The sequence below is a fragment of the Bombina bombina genome, chromosome 10 (assembly GCF_027579735.1).
Source record: "Bombina bombina isolate aBomBom1 chromosome 10, aBomBom1.pri, whole genome shotgun sequence".
NCBI classification, from domain to species: Eukaryota; Metazoa; Chordata; class Amphibia; order Anura; family Bombinatoridae; genus Bombina; species Bombina bombina.
This window is the reverse complement of record NC_069508.1, coordinates 206,423,206-206,439,648: the sequence shown is the minus strand read 5'-3', so window position 1 is coordinate 206,439,648 and position 16,443 is coordinate 206,423,206. Positions and strand designations below refer to the sequence as shown.

General features: G+C 38.6%; 1 protein-coding gene across 14 annotated transcripts in view; it reads left to right on the top strand.

Annotated features, from left to right (window-relative positions):
• DOCK7 (dedicator of cytokinesis 7) overlaps positions 1-16,443 on the top strand; it is a 695,569-nt gene that overhangs the window by 434,079 nt on the left and 245,047 nt on the right. For all 14 annotated transcript variants that reach the window (XM_053693655.1, XM_053693653.1, XM_053693652.1 and 11 more), the window contains one exon: positions 9,643-9,797. In XM_053693655.1, the coding sequence (XP_053549630.1) occupies positions 9,643-9,797 (155 nt within the window). The remainder of the gene's footprint in view (positions 1-9,642; positions 9,798-16,443) is intronic.

Genomic DNA, 16,443 nt, shown 5'->3' with positions numbered 1-16,443 from the left:
TGGTACTGGTCGGACGCTTTTCGACTGTTACCTGGGTTCATGTCACCCTCGTGGTGCTGATTTAATCATGTTGGATTCTGAATGTCACTTGGCCTATTACTATGGACTCCAGGCTCGGATCCGATCGAAGTATGAGGCCTACCATTTAAATACAACCCCTCTGAATGGAGGGTTGTGAGTGACGATCTAAGGTTCGCTGTTTCGGGCTTCTCACCTGGGATATGGCTCTGTTTTTGCAGACGTCGTCATGGTTCTTTCAGGTCCCTGGGGACTCAAAGCCGTCATTTCCATTCCTATGAGGCAGCAGTCATTTTTTGTTCTTCTGGCACCTTTTTTCACCCTGATATTTCTCCTACTGTTCCTTGTTTCGTTGGCAGAATGACTGGGGGATGAGGGAAGTCGGGGAGGTATTTAAGCCTTTGGCTGGGGTGTCTTTGCCTCTGCAACTGTGGACTCTTCCCGTCAGAAGAAAAGAAAATTATCAGGTAAGCATAATTTATGTTTTTGCATTACTGATTCTAGGTTATCTATTTAATACCTGCAATACTTGCAGCACCCGAGCAGGAAACAGCATGTGATTGGTGGCTACATGCAACAGCAACCCCTAATTGACTGGCTGGATGTGTTCTGCTTGGGTATCCTGAGCTGGACTTTACCAATGTATCAAACCCTTTTATGGGGATTAAAGACATAGGGCTAGATTACAAGTGGTGTGCTAACTATTGTGCACAAGCGATATCAAGTTATTGTGCGGGTCAGAAATGGCGCTTATTTCTCCAACATTGGTGTGTCCGGTCCACGGCGTCATCCTTACTTGTGGGATATTCTCTTCCCCAACAGGAAATGGCAAAGAGTCCCAGCAAAGCTGGTCACATGATCCCTCCTAGGCTCCGCCCACCCCAGTCATTCTCTTTGCCGTTGCACAGGCAACATCTCCACGGAGATGGTTAAGAGTTTTTTGGTGTTTAAATGTAGTTTTTATTCTTCTATCAAGTGTTTGTTATTTTTAAATAGTGCTGGTATGTACTATTTACTCTGAAACAGAAAAGGATGAAGATTTCTGTTTGTAAGAGGAAGATGATTTTAGCAGACAGTAACTAAAATCGATTGCTGTTTCCACACAGGACTGTTGAGATGAAGTAACTTCAGTTGGGGGAAACAGTTAGCAGACCTTTCTGCTTAAGGTATGACTAGCCATATTTCTAACAAGACCATGTAATGCTGGAAGGCTGTCATTTCCCCTCATGGGGACCGGTAAGCCATTTTCTTAGTCAAATATAAAAGAATAAAGGGCTTAAAAAAGGGCTTAAAAACTGGTAGACATTTTTATGGGCTAAAACGATTGCTTTATTGGGGCATATTATGCAGATTTTTAGCTTATAATTGGCATTATAATCTTGGGGAACGTTTAAAAAACGGCAGGCACTGTGTTGGACACCTTTTTTAGTCTGGGGGCCTTTCTAGTTATAGACTCAGCCTCATTTTCGCGCCATTACTGCACAGTTGTTTTTGGAGAGCAAGGCATGCAGATGCATGTGTGAGGATCTAAGAATCACTAAAAAAGCTTCTAGAAGGCGTCATTTGGTATCGTATTCCCCTCTGGGCTTGGTTGGGTCTCAGCAAAGCATATAGCTGGGACTGTATAGGGGTTAAATTTGAAAACGGCTCCGGTTCCGATAATTTAAGGGTTAAAGCTCTGAAATTTGGTGTGCAATACTTTTAATGCTTTAAGACACTGTGGTGAAATTTTGGTGAATTTTGAACAATTCCTTCATACTTTTTCACATATTCAGTAATAAAGTGTTTTCAGTTTGAAATTTAAAGTGACAGTAACGGTTTTATTTTAAAACGTTTTTTGTGCTTTGTTGACAAGTTTAAGCCTGTTTAACATGTCTGTACCATCAGATAAGCTATGTTATATATGTATGAAAGCCAATGTGTCTCCCCATTTAAATTTATGTGATAAATGTGCCATAGTGTCCAAACAAAGTAAGGACAGTAATGCCACAGATAATGATATTGCCCAAGATGATTCCTCAAATGAGGGGAGTAAACATGATACTACATCATCCCCTACTGTGTCTACACCAGTTATGCCCACACAGGAGGCCCCTAGTACATCTAGTGCGCCAATACTTATTACCATGCAACAATTAACGGCTGTAATGGATAACTCCATAGCAAATCTTTTATCCAAAATGCCTACTTATCAGAGAAAGCGCGATTGCTCTGTTTTAAACACTGAAGAGCAAGAGGACGCTGATGATAACTGTTCTGACATACCCTCACACCAATCTCAAGGGGCCATGAGGGAGGTTTTGTCTGATGGAGAAATCTCAGATTCAGGAAAAATTTCTCATCAAGCTGAACCTGATGTTGTGACATTTAAATTTAAATTGGAACATCTCCGCGCACTGCTTAAGGAGGTGTTATCTACTCTGGATGATTGTGACAATTTGGTCATTCCAGAGAAATTATGTAAGATGGACAAGTTCCTAGAGGTTCCGGTGCCCCCGACGCTTTTCCTATACCCAAGCGGGTGGCGGACATAGTAAATAAAGAGTGGGAAAGGCCCGGCATACCTTTTGTTCCCCCCCCCTATATTTAAGAAATTATTTCCTATAGTCGACCCCAGAAAGGACTTATGGCAGACAGTCCCCAAGGTCGAGGGGGCGGTTTCTACTCTAAACAAACGCACTACTATTCCTATCGAAGATAGTTGTGCTTTCAAAGATCCTATGGATAAGAAATTAGAGGGTTTGCTTAAAAAGATTTTTGTACAGCAAGGTTACCTTCTACAACCAATTTCATGCATTGTTCCTGTCACTACGGCAGCGTGTTTCTGGTTCGAGGAACTAGAAAAGTCGCTCAGTAAAGAATCTTCGTATGAGGAGGTTATGGACAGAGTTCAAGCACTTAAATTGGCTAACTCTTTTGTTTTAGATGCTGCTTTGCAATTAGCTAGATTAGCGGTGAAAAATTCAGGGTTTGCTATCGTGGCGCGCAGAGCGCTTTGGCTAAAGTCTTGGTCAGCGGATGTGTCTTCCAAGACAAAATTGCTTAACATTCCTTTCAAATGTAAAACATTATTTGGACCTGATTTGAAAGAGATTATTTCAGACATCACTGGGGGAAAGGGCCACGCCCTCCCACAGGATAGGTCTTTTAAGGCTAAAAATAAGCCTAATTTTCGTCCCTTTCGCAGAAACGGACCAGCCTCTAATTCTGTATCCTCTAAGCAAGAGGGTAATACTTCACAACCCAAACCAGCCTGGAAACCAATGCAAGGCTGGAACAAGGGTAAGCAGGCCAAGAAGCCTACCACTGCTACCAAAACAGCATGAAGGGATAGCCCCCGATCCGGGACCGGATCTAGTGGGGGGCAGACTTTCTCTCTTTGCTCAGGCTTGGGCAAGAGATGTTCAGGATCCTTGGGCGCTAGAAATAGTTTCTCAAGGTTATCTCCTGGAATTCAAGGAACTACCCCCAAGGGGAAGGTTCCACAGGTCTCAATTATCTTCAAACCAAATAAAGAGACAGGCATTCTTACAGTGTGTAGAAGACCTGTTAAAGATGGGAGTGATACATCCAGTTCCAATAAGAGAACAAGGAATGGGATTTTATTCCAATCTGTTCATAGTTCCCAAAAAAGAGGGAACATTCAGACCAATTTTGGATCTAAAGATCCTAAACAAATTTCTCAGGGTACCATCGTTCAAAATGGAAACTATTCGAACGATCCTACCTACTATCCAGGAAAATCAATTTATGACTACCGTGGATTTAAAGGATGCGTACCTACATATTCCTATCCACAAGGAACATCATCAGTTCCTAAGGTTCGCTTTTCTGGACAAGCATTACCAGTTTGTGGCACTTCCATTTGGATTAGCCACTGCTCCAAGGATTTTCACAAAGGTACTAGGGTCCCTTCTAGCGGTTCTAAGACCAAGGGGCATTGCAGTAGTACCTTACTTGGACGACATCCTGATTCAAGCGTCGTCCCTGTCAAAAGCAAAGGCTCATACGGACATCGTCCTAGCCTTTCTCAGATCTCACGGATGGAAGGTGAACAAAGAAAAAAGTTCTCTGTCCCCGTCAACAAGAGTTCCCTTCTTGGGAACAATAATAGATTCCATAGAAATGAGGATTTTTCTGACAGAGGTCAGAAAATCAAAACTTCTAAGCTCTTGTCAAGTACTTCATTCTGTTCCTCGTCCTTCCATAGCGCAGTGCATGGAAGTCATAGGATTGATGGTTGCAACAATGGACATAGTTCCTTTTGCACGAATTCATCTAAGACCATTACAACTGTGCATGCTCAGACAGTGGAATGGGGATTATACAGACTTGTCTCCGACGATTCAAGTAGATCAAAAGACCAGAGATTCACTCCGTTGGTGGCTGACCCTGGACAATCTGTCACAGGGAATGAGCTTCCGCAGACCAGAGTGGGTCATTGTCACGACCGACGCCAGCCTAGTGGGCTGGGGCGTGGTCTGGGAATCCCTGAAAGCTCAGGGTCTATGGTCTCGGGAAGAGTCTCTTCTCCCGATAAACATTTTGGAACTGAGAGCGATATTCAATGCTCTCAGAGCTTGGCCTCAACTAGCAAAGGCCAAATTCATAAGGTTTCAGTCAGACAACATGACGACCGTTGCATATATCAATCATCAGGGGGGAACAAGGAGTTCCCTGGCGATGAAAGAAGTGAGCAAGATAATTCAATGGGCGGAGGATCACTCCTGCCACTTGTCTACGATCCACATCCCAGGAGTGGAAAATTGGGAAGCCGATTTTCTGAGTCGTCAGACATTCCATCCGGGGGAGTGGGAACTCCATCCGGAAATCTTTGCCCAAATAACTCAATTATGGGGCATTCCAGACATGGATCTGATGGCGTCTCGTCAGAACTTCAAGGTTCCTTGCTACGGGTCCAGATCCAGGGATCCCAAGGCGACTATAGTAGATGCACTAGTAGCACCTTGGACCTTCAACCTAGCTTATGTATTCCCACCGTTTCCTCTCATCCCCAGGCTGGTAGCCAGGATCAATCAGGAGAGGGCCTCGGTGATCTTGATGGCTCCTGCGTGGCCACGCAGGACTTGGTATGCAGACCTGGTGAATATGTCATCGGCTCCACCATGGAAGCTACCTTTGAGACAGGACCTTCTTTTTCAGGGTCCATTCGAACATCCGAATCTGGTTTCCCTCCAACTGACGGCTTGGAGATTGAACGCTTGATTTTATCAAAGCGTGGGTTTTCAGATTCTGTAATAGATACTCTGATTCAGGCTAGAAAGCCTGTAACTAGAAAAATTTACCATAAAATATGGAAAAAATATATCTGTTGGTGTGAATCTAAAGGATTCCCATGGAACAAGATAAGAATTCCTAAGATTCTATCCTTTCTACAAGAAGGTTTGGAGAAAGGATTATCTGCAAGTTCTCTAAAGGGACAGATCTCTGCTTTATCTGTTTTACTTCACAAAAGACTGGCAGCCGTGCCAGATGTTCAAGCATTTGTTCAGGCTCTGGTTAGGATCAAGCCTGTTTACAGACCTTTGACTCCTCCCTGGAGTCTAAATCTAGTTCTTTCAGTTCTTCAAGGGGTTCCGTTTGAACCCTTACATTCCGTAGATATTAAGTTACTATCTTGGAAAGTTTTGTTTTTTGTTGCAATTTCTTCTGCTAGAAGAGTTTCAGAGTTATCTGCTCTGCAGTGTTCTCCGCCCTATCTGGCGTTCCATGCAGATAAGGTGGTTTTGCGTACTAAGCCTGGTTTTCTTCCGAAAGTTGTTTCCAACAAAAATATTAACCAGGAGATAGTTGTACCTTCTTTGTGTCCGAATCCAGTTTCAAAGAAGGAACGTTTGTTACACAATTTGGACGTAGTCCGTGCTCTAAAATTCTATTTAGAGGCTACTAAAGATTTCAGACAAACATCTTCCTTGTTTGTTGTTTATTCTGGTAAAAGGAGAGGTCAAAAAGCGACTTCTACCTCTCTTTCCTTTTGGCTTAAAAGCATTATCCGATTGGCTTATGAAACTGCCGGACGGCAGCCTCCTGAAAGAATCACAGCTCACTCCACTAGGGCTGTGGCTTCCACATGGGCCTTCAAGAACGAGGCTTCTGTTGACCAGATATGTAAGGCAGCGACTTGGTCTTCACTGCACACTTTTGCCAAATTTTACAAATTTGATACTTTTGCTTCTTCGGAGGCTATTTTTGGGAGAAAGGTTTTGCAAGCCTTGGTGCCTTCCATTTAGGTGACCTGATTTGCTCCCTCCCTTCATCCGTGTCCTAAAGCTTTGGTATTGGTTCCCACAAGTAAGGATGACGCCGTGGACCGGACACACCAATGTTGGAGAAAACAGAATTTATGCTTACCTGATAAATTACTTTCTCCAACGGTGTGTCCGGTCCACGGCCCGCCCTGGTTTTTTAATCAGGTCTGATGAATTATTTTCTCTAACTACAGTCACCACGGTATCATATGGTTTCTCCTATATATATTTCCTCCTGTCTGTCGGTCGAATGACTGGGGTGGGCGGAGCCTAGGAGGGATCATGTGACCAGCTTTGCTGGGACTCTTTGCCATTTCCTGTTGGGGAAGAGAATATCCCACAAGTAAGGATGACGCCGTGGACCGGAGACATCGTTGGAGAAAGTAATTTATCAGGTAAGCATAAATTCTGTTATTACAAGTTGAAAGTAAATGAGATCTCGAGAGTGCAATCACGTTTCACTCTTGTTGGGTTAGCATGACTGACAAGCTTGCGTAAAGGGTAGTGTATTGATAAAAAGTTGCACTAAACACAACATAAATTCATTTAAAATTACAGTTACACCCATATAAACACTATCTCATAAAAGATATTCATATAAATAATTAAAAAAAAGTTAAAAGGTATATGGTATATGACAAGCTAAGGGCTATAATGCAGTCACATACAGAAATGTTATTTTTATTTTACATATTTAAATATATATATATATATATATATATATAATTATTATTATCATTTATTTGTATAGCGCCGCCAAATTCCGTAGCGCTGGGTACAATGATAGGGGTATACAATTACAAAGATTTGTGATAAAATACAAAACTAAACAAATCTAGTACAGGAGGAAGAGGGCCCTGCTCCAGAGAGCTCACAGTCTATAGGTTTAGGGTGCAGAGACATAAGGTTGGGGTAGCTTGTTACTTCAGTTGTAGTTGCAGCAGTGAGTCAGGCAGTTCATGTATTACTTTGGTTCGGATGCGGGATGGAGGAGAGATGGTAAGGCTCTCTGAATAAGTGAGTTTTCAAGGATCGTGGGAGGTAGAGATAACAGGAGTGTAGAGACGTAGGTCAGAGGTTGATCGAAGAGGACGGGATGGGGAATATTTCACAATGAGAGAGGAAATATAGTTGGGAGTTAGACTGTTGAGTGCTTTGTAGGTTAGGGCTAATACTTTAAATTGTATTCTGGAGTGTACGGGGAGCCAGTGTAGAGACTGGCAGAGCGGAGCAGCTGATGTAGATCGTCGACTTAGGTGGATGAGTCTAGCTGAAGCATAATAGATTGGAGGGAGGAGAGGCGGTGTTTTGGAAGGCCATTTAGGAGTATATTGCAATAATCAATGCGTGACAAAATGAGGGAATGAATAAGTATTTTTGTAGTTTTTTTGAGTAAGGAAGGGATGAATTCTGGAAATGTTGCGTAGGTGGGAACGGCAGGATTTGGTAAGCGCTTGTATGTGTGGGTTGAATGTGAGTTCTGAGTCTAGTGTGACCCCAAGGCAGCGGACCTTGGTTGAGGTGTTGAGAATAGAGTCTCCAACCATCAGAGAAATGTCAGGTGTTGGATTTCTCGAAGAGGGGGGGATAAGAAGCAGCTCAGTTTTGGACAGATTGAGTTGGAGGTAGTGTGAAGACTTCCAAGTGAAAATTGCAGAGAGGCTATCAGAAATCTGGTTGAGTAAAGAGGGAGAGATATCAGGAGAGGAAAGATAGATTTGGGTATCATCAGCATATAGGTGGTACTGGAATCCAAAGGAGGCTATAAGTTTTCCAAGGCAGGATGTATAAAGAGAGAAAAGCAAGGGGCCCAAGACAGAGCCTTGCGGTACTCCAACTGAGAGAGGCATAGGATCACAAGATATGTTAAAGGAAACTGAAAACGAGCGGTTTGAAAGATGTGATGCAAACCAGGAGAGGGCTGTGTCTCGGATGCCAAATGAATGTAGTATTTTTAGGAGGAGAGGATGGTCAACTGTGTCAAAAGCTGCGGACAGGTCAAGGAGAATTAGTAAGGAGTAATGGCCTTTTGCTTTAGCTGATAACAGGTCATTTGTTACTTTAGCAAGAGTGATTTCTGTTGAGTGTTTAGGGCGGAAACCAGATTGTAGTGGATCAAGTAAGGATATATATAGTCCATTCTGAGAGTGCAGTCCCCTTCCGTGTTTTGTGTATATATAAATTTCCAAATGAACTCTGCACTCACTCTGTTTCATAACCGCCCAGGGTGCATCCAATGCCACAGCGTGCCTTTTTACAAATGTCAAAAACAAGAGCACTCACCAGGACTTAACACATTTAAAGCAATAACAGCTTTTATTTGACAAAGTGACGTTTCGAGGATTCTAACCTCGTCCTGAGACTCTGAGGACGAGGTTAGAATCCTCGAAACGTCACTTTGTCAAATAAAAGCTGTTATTGCTTTAAATGTGTTAAGTCCTGGTGAGTGCTCTTGTTTTTGACATTTGTAAAAAGGCACGCTGTGGCATTGGATGCACCCTGGGCGGTTATGAAACAGAGTGAGTGCAGAGTTCATTTGGAAATTTATATATACACAAAACACGGAAGGGGACTGCACTCTCAGAATGGACTAGGTACACATCCCATGACCCTGCAACATGCTCAGCCCTGGGGGCTATATCACTCTCATGAAGCTGTGCTGTCTCGAGAGTCACAGGCAGTTATCCCCAGACAAGCCTGGGTGCAAGGCCCATAGGGAAACTTACAAAATAAATTAATACAACACACAGAGAAAGTCTGTATATCTATTCCTATAGATATATAGTTATATATATCTTTTTTACATTAACATTATGTGATATGTATTGAAATATATATTTAATAATACAAAATAAAAAAAATTCTATGTGAAGAACATAGGAATGTAAAATATGCGTAACGTGCTTCGGGTTTTATACTTTAGGTCTAACGTGTTCGTGTTAGCGCACATGAAGAATTAGTAATCTTAAAGTATGTTCTGGAAATATTACATCTAAAATATTTAAAAATATAATATTTAAAATTATACAAACTGTAAAAAAAGCACTGCTGGTCCCGAGCAGAAACTGACGCTGATCCATTCAGCAGCTACTCGGTTGTATAGCTATCGCTGCTGATTGGACCAGCAATGTTCTGCATGGCCCTGGGTGGTACTTCAACTGTGTGTTTAACATATTTGCAGGGTTTAAATGCTTAGTATGCTCTAACAAATTATAGCATGCAATTTTTCAACTATTATGGCTCTTTAAATATATTTTAATTAAAAGTGCAGTTATAATAATTTCAGTCATGCTAATAAATTTGATAAACTTTCATGTACTACAATAGTATTAATGGCAATTTTTTGTTGTTGTAGAAACACTTAATCAGCGAGGAAGGCCAAACTGTGCAACGGTGGATGAACATGAAAGCGAGGGGGGAAACATGATCAGCCAGACAGTTGCTATGGCTATTGCTGGAACATCAGTACCGCAACTCAACAGACCAAGTAGTTTTGTTCTCACAACAAACGTAAGTAAAGATATCATTCTTATTGATTAAAAAAGCTCTAATCTGCAAATACAGGGCAGCTAGTGCCTCATGAGTTTGTGATTGCTACAGAACCAGCGCTATACAGATTACTAGAATTACATTAGTATCAGAGGTTTTCATTTCTTACTTGATTAGTAAATCGGATAAAAGTGATCACATAACTTTATTTTGCAGACTGCAAGGCTTATTGAGTTGATGTCAGCAGTTTTAGATGCTGGGTAACAAAAAATCTCCAGAGTTTAATTGAAAGCACTTATTTAAAAGGACAGTGCACTGTAAAATGTTCCCCACTTGAATGTGTTCCCAATGATCAATTTACCTGCTGGAGTAAATTTAATAGTCTACAAATAACTCCTTTATGTTTATTTTTGCATTTGAAAATAGCTATTTTATAATAGCTATGGTTTATTAATATTGCCATCCTTACTGAAAATTACAACATTGTGTAATTGGCTTAAGGTTATGTGGGGTGGGGGTGGAAGAGAGCCCAGACTATTTGAAAGGGTGTTCCTGCAGCTGCTTTGAATACAAGGAAGTCATCAGCTGCTTGCATAAAGACTCTGTCCATTTAACCAAGGTATTTTTTTTTTTACTGTGCACAGACGAAAAGCCAGAAGTGGTTTCTCATTGTGGTGCAACTTAAAAACACCAGATATCCACAATATAATAGGCAATATAGTACACACCAATATAAAGGAAATGGTCAATATCATTATCAAAGATTTAACAATACATGGAGAGATAACTACCAACCACATCAATCATACAATCAATCACACAATGAAGCAAGAAACCCAAATAGAGCACAATGGTAAAGAAAGAGATGAACAAAACATCTATTATAGAGCAGGAGATAATCATTATGACTGGAGACCACAAAATCAATACACACATGTTAATAGACCGAACCATAGATACGAGGAAAGAGAAATTAAATATTCCACAGGAGAGAGAGAATATCACACTAGACAACAACATATAAATGAAAATAGGCAGGGACACAATTACGAAGAAGGAAGACTACCCACATATAATAGATTTGACAGATTATCAACATACTATGAAGAAGAATTCAGCACACCAAAGGAATCTTTTTTTAGGGTTAACCCCAAAAAACCAAGGAACATACAAAGAAAAGGAAAAAGACAGAGGGACCGAACCCATGTTAACAAGGAAGGCAAAACGAAGGCTAGAGGGGGGAGAGGATCAGGAATTAGAAGAAAATGTAAAGAGACTAAAATAAAAAACTCAGGAGTATTTAACCTAAGTAGTATCACATTGAATAAAGATCAAACTAACATCTTTTGAAAAGGTCTCACACTTGCCCCCACATATAAACTAGATAAATTGGGCACTCTAATAAGTGTGAATACATTTCTAAGGAACCTTACACTCAAAAGATATTTTGCAAAAAATCCCATTGAAAGGAATCATCAAGATACTAACAATAAATTAATTCACACAGAATTTAAATCTAAATCCCACTTTTTCCCCACACAAGAAAAATAGTTAAAGGGACAGTCAAGTCAAAATTAAACTTCATGATTCAGATACAGCATGCAATTTTAAACAACTTTCCAATTTACTTCCATTAACAAAATGTGCACAGTCTTTTTATATTTACACTTTTTGAGTCACCAACTCCTACTGAGCATGTGCATGAATTCACAGCATATACGTATATGCATGTATGACTGGCTGATGGCTGTCACATGGTACAGGGGGAGTGGAAATAGACATAACTTTTCAATTTATTTAACAAAACCGTACTATTAATTTGAAGTTCAGACTAAGTGCTATTGCATTGTCTTCTTATCATGCCTTTGTTGATTATTCAAATCTACAGTGTTGACTGGTCCTTTAAGGAAGACCTTAAAAAATATGATGAGAAAAATATAAAAAGAAAAACCAATTGGAATTTAACAAAAAGAGAAAATTCTACACTTAAATACTTACAACAAAAAAAAGAATCCCTTTATCATTATAAAACCTGCTGATAAAGGGAGTGGTAGTTATGGATACAGCTTTTTATATAAAAGAAGCAGAATGTCTTCTCTCAGATGTTAATACATATAAAAGACTCAGTGGTGACCCTATAAGTACTCCAAAGAAAGAATTATTCACACTTATCAATGAAGCAAAAGATAAAGGCATTCTTAAAATAACAGAATACGAGTTTCTTTTAGAAAACAAAACCAAAACACCTATATTCTACTTCTTACCAAAGATCCATAAAAATCTTCAGAACCCCCCAGGGAGACCTATAACCCCCTGGAATAGGTTCCCTGACAGCCAACCTATCCCACTACGTAGATTCTTACCTTCAGGAGAGTGTATCCCAACTTCCATCACATCTAAAAGACACTTCTCATTTTTTACAAACTTTAAACAATATCAAATGGCAGAAGAATTGTATCTTGGTTACCTGCGATGTAAGCTCTCTCTATACCAACATAGATCATGAATTAGGCTTAAAAGCAATAGAATTCTATCTGAACAAAAATGAATTGGTATTAGACATACAGAAAACATTTTATTAAACTGCATAGAATTTATTCTTAAGAATAACTATTTCAAATTTGATGAAAAAATTTTCCTCCAACTAAAGGGAACATCTATGGGCACAAGGTTTGCCGCCAGCTATGCTAACTTATTTATGGGTCATTTTGAAGAATTTTTTCTAAGACCATTACCCTGGTGGGCGAACCTTGTGCTCTATAAAAGATTTATTGACAATGTCTTCATAATATGGGAAGGAGATATAGAATTACTTAAACTTTTCTTGGAAGATTTGAATGATAATGAGTATGGTCTAAGTTTTACATCAGAAATAAGTAGTCAGAGGATAAATTTCTTAGATATAGTAGTATACTTAGAAGACGATAATCTTAATATTCGGACATCTGTCACCTAAACCTCTGGAAGGAGAATATACCAAAAGGACAGTTTATGAGAATAAGGAGAAATTGTAGTGAAATAAGAGATTATGACGCCCAATCAACTATATTAAAAGACAGATTCAGAGAAAGGGGATATGATACCTCAAAAATAGACGAAACTATAAAAACAGAAGTGAACTATTAACCAACAATAAACATACAGAGAGAAGCATCTCAAAACAAACAAGTAACAGAAGAAAAACATATAATAAAAACGAATGGAATGTTCCATTCATCACAAATTATAATTCAGATCATAAAGTCATAACCAATATTATACGAAAACATTGGCATTTGGTTAAAGAAGACCCATACATTGGGGGATTAGTAGATTCCAAACAAAAATTCATATATAAAAAAGCAAGAAATCTTAAAAATATACTAGCCCCAAGTGAATTTAAAAGAAAAGCTCATACAGTAGAAAAACTAGATCTATCAGGTAATAAACTCCAAGGTTTCTATCCTTGCATAAACTGTAAATTATGTCAATATAGTCATAAAACAGAATCAATACATATGTTCAACAAAAATAAAGAGTTTGAGATTAGGGATACAATCAGGTGTGGGGATAATAATGTGATTTATTTACTACAATGTTCATGTTCTCTTCAGTATTTAGGACAAACAAGTAGAAAGCTAAAATACAGAATTAGAGAACATTTGTGGCAAATTGAAAAGGGAAACACAGAATCCATTTTATACAAACACTACAGGGAAGTACACAAAATAAATACAAAAGACTTCCGTTTCTGGGGTATTAAGAAAAGAGAATCTGATGGGAGAAAGGGCAATTTAAAGGGATACTAAACCCATTTTTTTTCTTTCATGATTCAGCTAGAGCATGAGATTTTAAGCACCTTTCTAATTTACTCCTATTATCAATTTTTCTTTGTTCTCATGCTATCTTGATTTGAAAAAGCAGTACTGTAAGCTTTAGAGCCAGACCATTTTTTGTTCAGCAACTGGGTAGTACTTGCTGATTTGTGGCTAAATGTAGCAAATCAATCAGCAAGCTCTACTAAGGTACTGAACTAAAAATGGGCCGGCTCCTGACCTTTTATTACTGCCTTTTTAAATCAAGATAACACGAGAACAAAGAAAAATTGATAATAGGAGTAAATTAGAAAGTTGCTTAAAATTGCATGCTCTATTGGAATCATGAAAGAAAAATGTGGGGTTAGTATCCCTTTAACTATAAAATGGAATGCGTTTTTACAGGAAACACTCAAGAGAATATGGTATATGGGGGGGGGGGGTGTTAATAAAAAAAACAACACAAAACAATTGAATACACCAGCACAAATACAGATATTCATTGTAGCACACAGGACTAACAAGGTTAAAGACTTATTCCATACACAATAAAAATAATATATTAACCATTTTTATAGTGTTCACAACCCAAACCTACATTTGAAAATCCCCTAGTAGTGGGTAAAGACAGTGAACCAGAAAAACAAACCTTTTCAAATATAGGTTCAAATACACAATGGATACACATAACTGTTTCTATTATGAGAGATGTTAATTAGGAGAAATGTTTATTTATATCCTTCCATTCTAATTATGACAAATACTGATGAAACTATTCTGAGAAAATCTAGAAACATCTGTACAAAAAAATATAAAAAATATATAAAGAAAGATTCCTTTTTCTGAATTATCACGCTGTATAAAACCCTCAGTTGTATTTTAGATTTTTTAAGATATATAGACAATGGGACCAAGTGAAATAGGAATTAAGAGGTGGCCAAGTGGTTATCATTATTCCATTTGGAAGACAAACTGTTTTTTGGAACAACAGGTTCGATCCCATCTGTAATCAGGATTCTAGTATTGATCAATTCTAACATCATAAAAAGATATTATCCCAACCAAATATGTGTTAGGAATGAACCAAGGGAAATTAGAATAACTAAAAGAATAGGTTCATTATACCTTGACCCTTTAATTTATATTCATAAACATTTCTCTTAGGAAAAGGTACAGATGAAGATATAATTACTATTTCAGAAAACAATACCTAACTGATATGGGAAGTTTAAATTCATACGATCACACAAACATTAATTATAAGGAAACTATACTAGTCTTATTCTAAATCATTAACCCAAATAATATCTGTCATCACAGAAAAGATACAACACTGTATTCCCATGCAATGCCCCATACAAATTACAATGTGAGCACAGAAGAAACGCTAATCCCTACTTAAAATCAAAAGGACAGGAAAGCATAAAAACATATACAAAAATACCACCTTTAACCGAGACGAAAGATAACAATAGATCCCAATTGACTGTCCAAGTACAACGGACAGCCGTCAAGAACCAGTCGTAACCTCAAAAGAGGAGGAACTCAAGTAAGTGGAAGGAAATAAATATCCTGCACCACGGCGGCCCGCCGCCTTTGATAAAGCCAAGTTTGTTTAGCGAAACGCATCAGGGGGGTGTTGTTGGACGATGGGGTCCCAATTAATGTAATTTTAAAAATATCTGAAATCAGTTTATCCAAATATAATTGCCGATAGTAGCCAATGATTAGGAATGGCAACAAGCTAATAGACGGGTTAACTTGGTACTGATATAATTGTAAGCAACATATGTTGCGACTTTATACGTATATAATCAATTGATACTTGTAACAGCAAACTTACACGTATCCAGCAAACACGGGTTGCGCATGAACAAAGTTGGAGCATAATTTTGAAACGTATAATTAATAGGTGTTCACAGTATCATAGGTCACAAACGTAGCAAACTTAATGAATACGGGGTACGAAATACTGGGCAATTTATACACAAAGAATTTGACATTTCATCCACAATGAGTATCGTCAAGACACAGATTGCAAATCTATAATTATAACCACACAGCAAACCTGCACATCTTGTTTGAGAATACAAGTTGCGTATTATTGTGGTATTTATAAACCATACATGAAAAAAGTCGTACGATAACCTCAACATATAGTGCCTAAGATTATTTTGTCAATAATTAGCAGCTACGCTGATAGTGACCAGTTTATAATTTGTCACATTAAATTACTGTTATTAATCAGCAGCCACGCTGAAAGTGGTGAACTTTAAAATGTATTGAATGAATTGCGGTTAATGACCATTGCAACCACGTTGAAAGTGACAAAGTTTAAAGTGTGTTGAATAAATTGCTGGTATCAACCGGCAGCCATGCTGAAAATGATAAGTTCAAAGTGTGTTGAATACATATGGTGGTTATTTACTAACAGTTACGATGAAAGTGATAAGTTTAAAGTGTGTTGAATACATTGAGGTTATTTACTAACAGTCACGCTGAAAGTTGAAAGTGTGTTGAATAAATTACTATTATTAACTGGCAACCATGCTGATAATGTGTTGAACAAATTGCTGTTATCAACTAGCAGCCATTCTGACAGTGACAAGTAGAAACTAATATAACACCAATATAGAAGTTAAACTGGTACAGCAAGTATATGACCCAATAACACCTACAATAATTCCTGAGCGATTAAATTGTGATCACAATCTAAACCTGAATGACATCTCAACTCCACTGAAACACCCAGCAACCCATCACACTTAGTACATGACCCAACAATACCATTGACATTACCATAGTAATCAAACTCTGACTCGAGGTTTGATCCACAATGATAGCATAACCCCACACACAAATAGGTGAAACAA